The sequence below is a fragment of the Chaetura pelagica genome, unplaced genomic scaffold (assembly GCF_000747805.2).
Source record: "Chaetura pelagica isolate M959 unplaced genomic scaffold, ChaPel_1.0 scaffold149, whole genome shotgun sequence".
NCBI lineage: Eukaryota > Metazoa > Chordata > Aves > Apodiformes > Apodidae > Chaetura > Chaetura pelagica.
In genome coordinates, this window is record NW_009954411.1 from 548,063 (window position 1) to 557,751 (window position 9,689).

The following is a 9,689-nucleotide window of genomic DNA, read 5'->3' on the forward strand; positions in this document are numbered from 1 at the left end:
AATCACATGGATCAACAAAACCAAACTCCCGGTGATACTAATTGGGGCACAGACAAGCCCAGATCTCAACTCTTTTCAGGGCCCATTTAGTTGCTGTGGGGAAATATCATTTATTAGTTTGTGGGGTTTTTGTGCAGGGTCATCTTGCTTTTTGCCACCTCGTCTGTTTTCCTCATGCTGCTGGCATTGGACCAAGCATTTTGATCAGAAGACTCACTAACTACCATGCAAGGGACACACACAGTGTGCCTGGAGACTACGACCTGAATAGGAGTTTCCACAGCCACCTGTCACAGTATCCAGCTTTTCTTCTTCTGGCTTTTCTATGGGCTTTGGAGTGGTGCTGAGACCCTGGCCAAGCCAGGCTGAGCTGCTCTCTGCTACTGTGCTCCAGCTTCAGGTGTAGGTTTGAATCCCTCAAGAGTTTGGCTGATGCTTTTGGATGAGTAGGAGAGGATGGAGCCTGCCTTGGGCATGCAGGACCTCAGAAAACCCTTCAACAGTGACATGAAGGGGACAAATGGTAGCAAGTCTGGCAGAAAGCAGCTGCCAATGTGGTGCACACTCACCTGTGTGTGTGTGTAGAAGTATGCACACAAACTGGGCACGCACACAGGCATCTGGGTTGTCACAGCTACGACTGGATTACCAGGGCACGGGGCTCCCAGGACATGGCACTGACTTCTTGCTTCATCCTTTGGCAGGACAATGTATTTGCTCAGAAAGACACCTGGGAGAAGCTGATGCTGGTCATGGAGCAGAGGTGGCATCAGTCTGATCTGGTGGGATCCCAGGGCCACGCTGCACAGCACCTCCTGCCCAGTACCTGGTACTGGGAGATCAGTCCTCATTCTCAGTGGGCTGCTCACCAGCACAGGTCTGCACCACATCTTTTTGGGAACACCACTGATGGATTTGGAGGAGACAGATCACAAACACAACAGTTTGAGCATTGCCCTACCTGTCACTCACACAGGTGGAAACTGGCTGGGGCAGAGGCAGAAGGTACCCAGCAACATCTTGTGAAGTTGTTGCAGGTGGGTCTCAGACACTGGCACACTGGCTGCCCAACCTGCAGCATCATGGCTGTTCTGGGACATGAGCCATTCAAGCATCTTCCCCTGCTCCTTTCCATGGGCACTTTTCCTTCCTCATGAACCATGAAGACTAGAGCAGGGCTGGCAATAAGTCAAGGAACTCCTGAAAACCCTTCACTCCTGGCTTGCCATGGTCCCTCCCTCCTCTACATGAGGTTGTTCTTTGAAACTGAACACCACTCCCAGTCCTGTGAACCTCAACAGTGGCTGGTGCAGCCCAGAGGTCTTCAGCCTGACTTGCAGGTTCCCAGGACCTTGGTACACCCCTGACACTGCTCTTGCTCTTCTCTAGCCAACACCTGAGCGTGGAGCCCTCCCACACAGCTTAACTTGTCACGTCCACGTGACAGGCTGGTCTTGCATGCACAGACCCCAATACCTCAACAGTCTTCCTGAAGAGAGGAGAACAGAAGAAAATCTATACTTTAAAAGGAAAGGCAACCTCCTGCCAAACTCTCTGCCCAATCCTGCCATGACCTGAAGCACCACTGAGGGGCCTCCTGCAGCACACAGCTAGATCCAGGCAGGTGCTTTATGGCCCAGGGTGTGATATGGGGGCAACCAGACAGCAACGGCTTTATTTTCAGAGCACAGTGAGGTAAAAAATGGGGATCATACAGAAGATGAAGTCTCTTGCACAGTGACAACATGAAACACTGGTGGCCCAGCCAGGGCTGGACACCAGCTCTTCAGCACAGCCAGCCTGAGCTGCAATGTTAGGAGCTGCATGTCTGGGGAGATACACCCCGTTTCATCAACCCAAACCTGAGTGCTCCTCCCCTCTGGAACCACTTCCTGGCTCCTTCATCACAGAGCTGAGACTAATTATCTCTGCCTATCAGAAATATTGATGGTCCTGCCTATCTTCTTGGAACTGCTGACACGTTCCTCTACCCACAACCTGGACCCTCAGCTCCAAGGGGCTGGGCTAATATTTCCTGCTATTCTGAGCACCCTGAAATATGAATGATGTTGGGCGGGTGCTTGTGACAGCTTGGAGGGAAACAGGAGCATTAACAGAGCATGTTTCGTGTGAAGAAAACCTTTGCTGGCACCAGCTGAGGGTTGCATAACCACGCCAAGTATGTCTTATTTATTACTGTCGTGTTCAACCCTCAACCTGCCTTCAGATCAGGGATTACTCAACACCCCTTGACTGTTTCAGCCTTTCCGCCGGTTCTCACGCTTCGCCCCTTGCAGATGACAACCAGTTAGGAAAAAGAAATCTTTATTTTATAATTATTATTATTTTTTTCTTTTCGTATACTTGTACACAAGTAAAATAAAACGCATATCTCTAGATACTGCCATCTGGGGAGGGAAAGGCAGCATTCTTTAACAAATGCTGCCCGTAAACATGGTGTGATGGAATGAATACGGAAAAACTGCAATATTCATAAACATAGGATTAAAACAGCATCAAATTCATTACCTCTGCAAATGGGAACCTGCAATATTGTTCAGTGGGATGTCAAGTTACAAAGAGATTTTAGACATTCTTTTCAGAGCATTTCTTACACCTTTTTTTTCCCCCCACCTGTAAATAAACCGTATTTCTTTACCATCTGCTGTAGCAAAAGCTGCTTTGTGGGCAAGTGCAGTTCCGAAGACCAAAGGTGTAACTCACAGGTTTCAGGACAAATAAATTATGTACATCTTGGCATTTGTCTTTTTTATTTGTTTTGTTTGTTTGTTTGTTTGATTGATTTGTTTTTGTTTGTTTTTAATAAAGGCATCCAGTTAACTTTTGTGTAACAAAGCTTTCTCAGGGTGGATGGTAGTTTTTTTGTTTTTGTTTGCAACATTTCTGGAGGTCAGCAAAAGTCTAGTATTAAAGTGTCATCAGCCCAGGAAAAGAGTTAATTTTAGCAGAATAACAGTAAGCTCCACACCAAGGGGGGGATCAAAAGGCTTAGGCTGAGCTGTAACGTGGAGCTGTTTCCTTGCTGGGTGAGGCGACACTGGGCCTTTGATTTGTTCTTTTTAGAGCAGCCCTGTCTCTTTTTGGTTGGGACTGTGGAAGGTTCAATAGGCTCTAGAAATTCTGGTCTCAACTTCGTCAGTGGAGGGTCTACAATGCTGGGGAAGGTCCCAAAGGGAGAATCATTTATCTGCTTGTTGCTGCCATTTTTGGAACGGTCTGTTTCAATGTACTTGGTTTTGGACATGTTCTCCTTATCCTTGAGAGGGTTGTTGGAGGACGGGCGGCTGCTGTGGGAAGAAGGCCCTGCCTTGCCTTTAGCTTCATAAATAAAGGACTTATCCATTTCTGGCTGGCAACACTTTGAGGAGACTTCATGGGAGCCCAGAGGGGGGATCCCAGTTGGCAGTTTACCAGATCTGGTCTTAGTGCTAAAAACACTTGTTCGTATCTGGTTTAAGGAGTCAACACACCCTTCCAAGTCAGCACTCTGCAGCCTTTTGAGGTCCCTCCCCGCCAGGCGGGGGGGCAGGTGACACTCCAGCTCCGAGGACGATCCTTTAAACTGCTTAAACCAATTCCAGAGGGACCGAGCCTGGCAGTCACAGATCCACTGGTTGCCATTCAGGCGCAGGTACTGGAGGGACACCAGGGGAGCCATGGTCTCCCCCGTCAGCACCGTCAGGTTGTTGTTAAAGAGATACAAGGTCATCACTTTCCCAAGGTCGTGGAAAGCCCGGCGGTGAATGATGCTGACTCTGTTCTGGTGCAGAAGCAGCCGGTCGAGGTTGATTAGCCCACGAAAGACATTCTCTGACAAGCTCCTGATTTTGTTACCGTGCAAAAACAGGTAGGTGAGGTTCGCAAGATCTATGAAGGTGTCATCCAGCAGATTCTGAAGCTTATTATCCTGAAGGTAGAGATACTGCAAGGAGAACAACCCTCGAAAAAGCCCTGTGGAGAGCTCCAGGAGCCCACAGCGATCCAGGTGTAAGGTGTGGAGGTGAACGAGACCGCGGAAGGTGACAGGGTTGATAGATTTCAAGTTTGTGTTGTCACTGAGATCTAACTCCTCCAGTTTGTTGAGCCCATAGAAGGCTCCAGGCTCAATGAGGCTGATGTTGTTGGAGTGGATCCAAAGAATCGTCATGTTGCGGCAGTAGGTGAAGCTGGTGGATCTCACAAGGGTTATCTTGTTGTTGTGCAGGAAGATGCGCTGGCTCTGGATGGGTATCGTGGTGGGGATTGCTGTCAGTCCCTGCTGCTGACAACTTATGGTAATCTTCGGTTCACTGTAGCATACACAAGCCCCGGGGCAAGATTCCACTTCTGACTGGATGTTCAAGCAAAGCACCAAAATCAGCAGTTTGCTTCCTAAAGGATAACAAAAATAGTATTCAAATTAGCCGGGGTCATGGGAGAGAGCTTTTCTTTGCAGCTAATTGATGAGCCTGAAAATCACCCTTCCAAGTGTGTTGTCACTAACCACAAACAACATATGCCAGAGGAGCCAAGGAATTAAAATGCAGAATTAACAATGCTCTACCACTCAACACAATGGCTAAAATCAATATACACTCGTGGTGACAAAGCCTGAGCACCTCCTCAGCCTCTCACTCTTGGGAGGCCTCTGACTTTGGTGGTGAAAGAGAATGATCACCATGATGTGTCTCTGTCGTAGGTCCTGAACACACACCTACCATAAGCCCTGTTCCTAAGAGCTGACCTCTGAGCAAGGGGCTGTCTCCAGGGGGGTCCTTGTCTCTGCCAGGGGCACATTTAGCACAGTTCAGACTGTGAGAAAACATCTGCCCAGCTGTGGCTGGTGTCTGCAGCCACATCTCTGTGTCCCACTCCAGCCTTGTCACCAGCTCCTTGCTTTTGGGGGTCATTGAGCATTTTCTTGAAACAAGCAGGCATCCCCAGATTGCATTCGAAATTTGAAGTGTGGCTTTTGTGACTTCCCATGAACAATTTCTGACTGATCTGGTCTTCCTGTAAAAAAGATCTGTGAGGGATTCCAGAATAAATTACAGGGCAGACCTGCCTGTAGAGGTCTGGGGGCCGAGAACATCCTTTCCTTCTCTGTCAAACTTTCATGCCCAGTATTCTTGCTTCTCTTCATCTCTCCCCCTTTTTTGCCTTTGACTGTGCAGCCACCAAGGAAGAGGAGAAAATAACATGGTTTTCCCCAGAGAGCAGTGCTGGTGTTGGATGAAATAATATAAAATGCTTGACTCAGGGATTTCTCCAAGTTTGCAAGGCAGAGAAATATATGTTGTGTGTCCCAGGAACACTTGCTGAAGAGTCCCTGAGAGGAACATGTTTTCATGAGGATGACCACCCACTTCCCCAGGAGCTGGGCTGCACAGGAATCACAGGTATTTCTGCATTTTGATTTCCAAATTCCCCAGCCTTGGCTGGGCTTCTGGGAAAGGGCCAGGAGAATGGGCAGAGATGGGCAGAGGCTGTGCAGCTACCATCACCTTCTGAAAGGGACCTGGGAGGGAGGGTCAGGGTGACCCTCCAGCTGAGACCCTTGCAGAGAGACCTGCAGCAGGAAGGTGGCAGTTTCAGCAGTGGTTTACTAGCAATTAGCAGCAAGTAATTAGATTGCTTCCTGGAAACCACATACAGGAGCCAAAATGAATGGGCAGCAACTGTCGCAGCAGGAGGCTCCGTTTGTGAAACACCATGTGCCAGCAGGGACACGTGTGTCTCCTTCCCGGCTCCTCACAGCACCTCTGGCTAAAAGACAAGTTCCTCCTCCTGGCTGGGGTTCCCCAGCCCAGGGACTAACAGCAGCTTTCCCTCTTCACTGCTGTGGGAGGATTTTTTCTTCCTTGAAAGATTGGACATGTTGTACAGACACACTGATGCCTCATTACACCTTAACGGAAAGCAGCAGAATTCAAAAAGCCAGGCAGGAAAGGACACTGATGCAGAACTGGAGCAAACTTGGGGAGACTGAAGAGAGCACCGTGGCTTCCAGACACCTGTGCATGGTGCCCTGGGTCCCCTGGGCCAAGTCCTGGGAGCAGTGGCTGCATCTCATCAAAAGTCTGGAAGGCAGTCATGGAGCTAATGACATCCCATCATCACTGCATGAAAGGAAAGACTTCAGACCCCAATGATAAGGGAGCAAATCACACAGAAATCTCACCAGACTGTTCACTGAAGCAGTAACACTGGTATCAGGGAGGCCAAGGCAGGAAAGCCACTTTTCTTCAACAACAGGCTGGAATCTCAGGCCTGTTTCCCTCTAGTCAAATTAATTCACCTTGTGTAGCTAATAAATCTGTGGTGATCCAACAGTCTAATATAGGCACGAGACTCCTATATATCATAGTCCACATGGGAGAAAAAAACAACAGCTCAGCATGCAGAGATAATTTGAGCCTGATATTATTAGCTACTGAGCATCCCTGGAAGGCAGTGTGTTGAGTGCAGTATTATGACACATTCTGGCTGGCTTGTCATGTTTTGACATATCACGTCCCATTGTATGGAGCAGAGTAACATGAGACAACTGAAATCCCCTGCTGGAGATGTGTCACACCAAGAGGAGTCTCCTGGGAAATTAAAACAATGCTGGCAACTCTCTGACCAGCATGATTCCTCTCCAGCTGATAATGAAACACTGTACCAGAGAAAAAGGACTTTCTGGAGGCTCTTTCTTCATTTCCATTATTCAGATGGTGGGTGGCACTGGAGCAAGGGACAAGACCACCTGCACCGGGGCTGCAGCCAGCACTGCAGGCTCCATGGCTCTTCCCAGCTGCTCCTCCCAGCCTGGACAACACTGCAGGGGCTGGAGCCTGGAGGGGAAAATCCCATCACAACCCAGCACATCCCACACACCTTAGAAATACGTGACACGCTCAGAGTGGAGGGAACACAAAGAACCTATGGGAGGGGAATCACAATGACAAGACTTGTGTTCCAGTCCCAGCCAGGGAAGGCAAGTGCACCATAAATATGTGTATGGATGGGGAGAGGAAGAGCAGGTGAAGCAGCCACCAGAGAACAAGCCATGAGCAGCCCTGCCCTGTGCCTCGTGCCCCAAGTGAGCACCACAAACCCCTTCCTGGGGACAGGCTGGGCAGCAAGCTCCTGTCCCACCCTTGCTGTGTGCAGGGCTGGGGACATCCCGTGGCCTCTCCCCAGTGCTGGGAGCAGAGGGAAGGGCAGGTCCTGCCCTGCAGAGCAGCGTTTCTGCTCCTGCTGCCGCGTGGCTGCCGGGAGCTGTGAGCCTGTGGTGCTGAGAGCCAGGGAAATTAATTACAGGCAGACCTGGCCTGTGTGCTTTAATTAGGGACCTGGTGTTCTTGAGCTGCTCGGATTAGCTCCTTCCACCGGAGACAGTGACTGTCAATCATCCCCCAGAGCTTTTTTTTTCAGTTAGTTTCCTGCCATGCAGCTCAACCACGTCCTGACCCATGACAGCCCAGCACCCAGCACCCAGCAGAGGGTCCCCGACCAGTGCAGGGCCTGAAGCAAGTGTAGGAGTGGGTGCAGTCCACAGGCAGCCTTGAGGGGTCAAGGGGATGCTGCAGACCCTTTATGCTGCAGCCAGGCTGGCGTGTGCTGTGGCAGAGACTGGTGGGACCATGCCCTGGCCTTCCCTTGCTCCTCCATGGAGCTTCTCCATCACTGCTGTTCAACCAGTAACTGTGCCTCCTGCACAGTGTGTGCCAGGCCACAGTGGCCACCAAGAGCCATGAGCCATCCAGACCTTACACCAGGGTATTTTCATTCATCCAATTTCAGCCAAATACTACTTTGCATTTCCTGACCACGTGCCAAGTGACCACTTTAGGACAGGGATGAGCACAAGGCGAGGTCCAGGCAGGAAGGCTGCTAAGACTTGGCATCAAGCCACATTAATGCAGCCACACAGATTTAGGATGGTTTGAAGCACAGGAGACCTTGTTCCTATCTGCCTCAAATATGCCCACATATTTCCAGGTAATCTCTTACTCTAGATATAAGTCCTGCAAGACTGAGACAGACCAATGGTGTGTCCACCTTGTGCCACCAAGGCTGGGGCCCATCAACTGGAAACAGTCAGCTGTTTTAGGGCCTGGTGTCATGCCATGAATCACATGCCTGTGGAGCATCACCTCCCTGAGCTTCCTGCTTTAGCACAGAGCTGGGGCCACCACACAGAGCAAGGAGTTGGGGACTATAGTTTAGAAATGTGCACAGGAACTGGGCACCCCAACACCCATCATGCAGGCACCCTGGCACAAAACCAGGGGCTTCACCTTCTTCTAACCTCTCCACCTCTTCTTGTTCCTCTCCCTTTGTGATGACCTCCTCCTTTGCATTCTCATTCACAATCACCATGTCCCAGGGCTTCTCCAGCTGAGGTGAAGACAGCACCCAGGAAAACCAGTCCATCTCCAGAGAGGCTGGGACACCTACTGGCCGTGCCAGAGCTTGTACACTGCCCTGGGCACCATGCTGCTTGTGTCCCTTGGCACAGATCAAGGATCAAGAACTTCAGAGGGTGGTCAGGCAAAAATCACACAGATACAGCTTAAAACTTGCTAGGAATACTGTGAGTGTCATAGGCTTCTGCTCCTCACAGGAGGCACCAAGTATCCATGATGCTGGGGGGTCCCAGTGGGTAATGTCCTGAGCAGAAAAGTCAGTGCCCTCATTGAGGACAGATGACAAGAATTCAGAGGACCTGGGCAGAAATAGCCCAGATACTGGCCCAGGCAAACACTATCGTTTCTTTCCCTGATGTGCTGGATTCAGCTCTGGCTGTGGGCTCCTTTTCCAGGAAAAAACACATCCTGCCCTTTGGCCAGAAGTAAAGGAGGTATTCACTGGTGTTACAGAGAGGAGGGAGGTCAGAAGGTCCACTGTGTGATGAGACACTGGAACAGGTTGCCCAGGGAAGTTGTGGCCACCCCATCTCTGGAAGTGTTGGATGGGCCTTGGAGCAACCTGGTCTAGTGGGAGGTGTCCCTGCCCATGGCAGGGGGTTGGAACTAGATGATCTTTAAGGTCCCTCCCAATCCAAACCATTCAATGAGTCTATAATTCAATGATTCCCAGAAATACTTGCCAAGCCCAGTTCACAACGGGCAACTACTGCATCCTTCCCTTGATCTGCCAGAGAAATCCATCCCAAGCTCTAGATGCACAGCATGCTGCCACCAGCCCAGCCAACCAACGGATGCTGGATCCTCCACCACCTGGTGGACTCTTGCAGGACTCAACCTTTCTCATCCCTGAGAAAACAGGTCTTGGTGTGACATCCATTCTCTTAGCTCTTAAACAAGAAGTTGTTCCTACCCCTTCCAGAATATGATTAAAACTTAACTGGATAGTTCCAGTCAAAAGCAAAAGATGAAAGAAACCCCAGTACCTGGAACCTTCAATCCCTCCAAGACTTTGGCTTTGAGTTTAGCATTTGTTCCTCCAGAGCTTTCTTAAAAGGCAGAAACCTCCTTCAGTCAAACTGCTGCACTTCCCCTTTGCCATCTCAGAAGTGTTATGACTCATGGAACTGGGAAGCAATTAAAGTGGGTCCATTATCTGTCTTTCCGCCAGTCCCCTGTGCAATTGCATTGTCAAACATGGCAATTAGAAAGAAAAGGCTCCGGGGGCCTCTAAGAGATGCTTTGCAAACTTTTTAAGAGGCCAAAGCAAAATGC

The 9,689-nt window shown here is 49.9% G+C and overlaps 1 protein-coding gene across 1 annotated transcript; it reads right to left on the reverse strand.

Annotated features, from left to right (window-relative positions):
- Nucleotides 1-2,633: 2,633 nt before the first annotated feature.
- Nucleotides 2,634-8,421, reverse strand: RTN4R (reticulon 4 receptor). Its single transcript, XM_010004370.1, has 3 exons — nucleotides 8,297-8,421; nucleotides 5,505-5,569; nucleotides 2,634-4,392 (listed from the first exon to the last, which is right to left on the reverse strand). Exons 1-3 carry the CDS (start codon nucleotides 8,419-8,421, stop codon nucleotides 2,963-2,965), a joined length of 1,620 nt encoding a protein of 539 aa, XP_010002672.1. The 3' UTR covers nucleotides 2,634-2,962.
- Nucleotides 8,422-9,689: the final 1,268 nt, after the last annotated feature.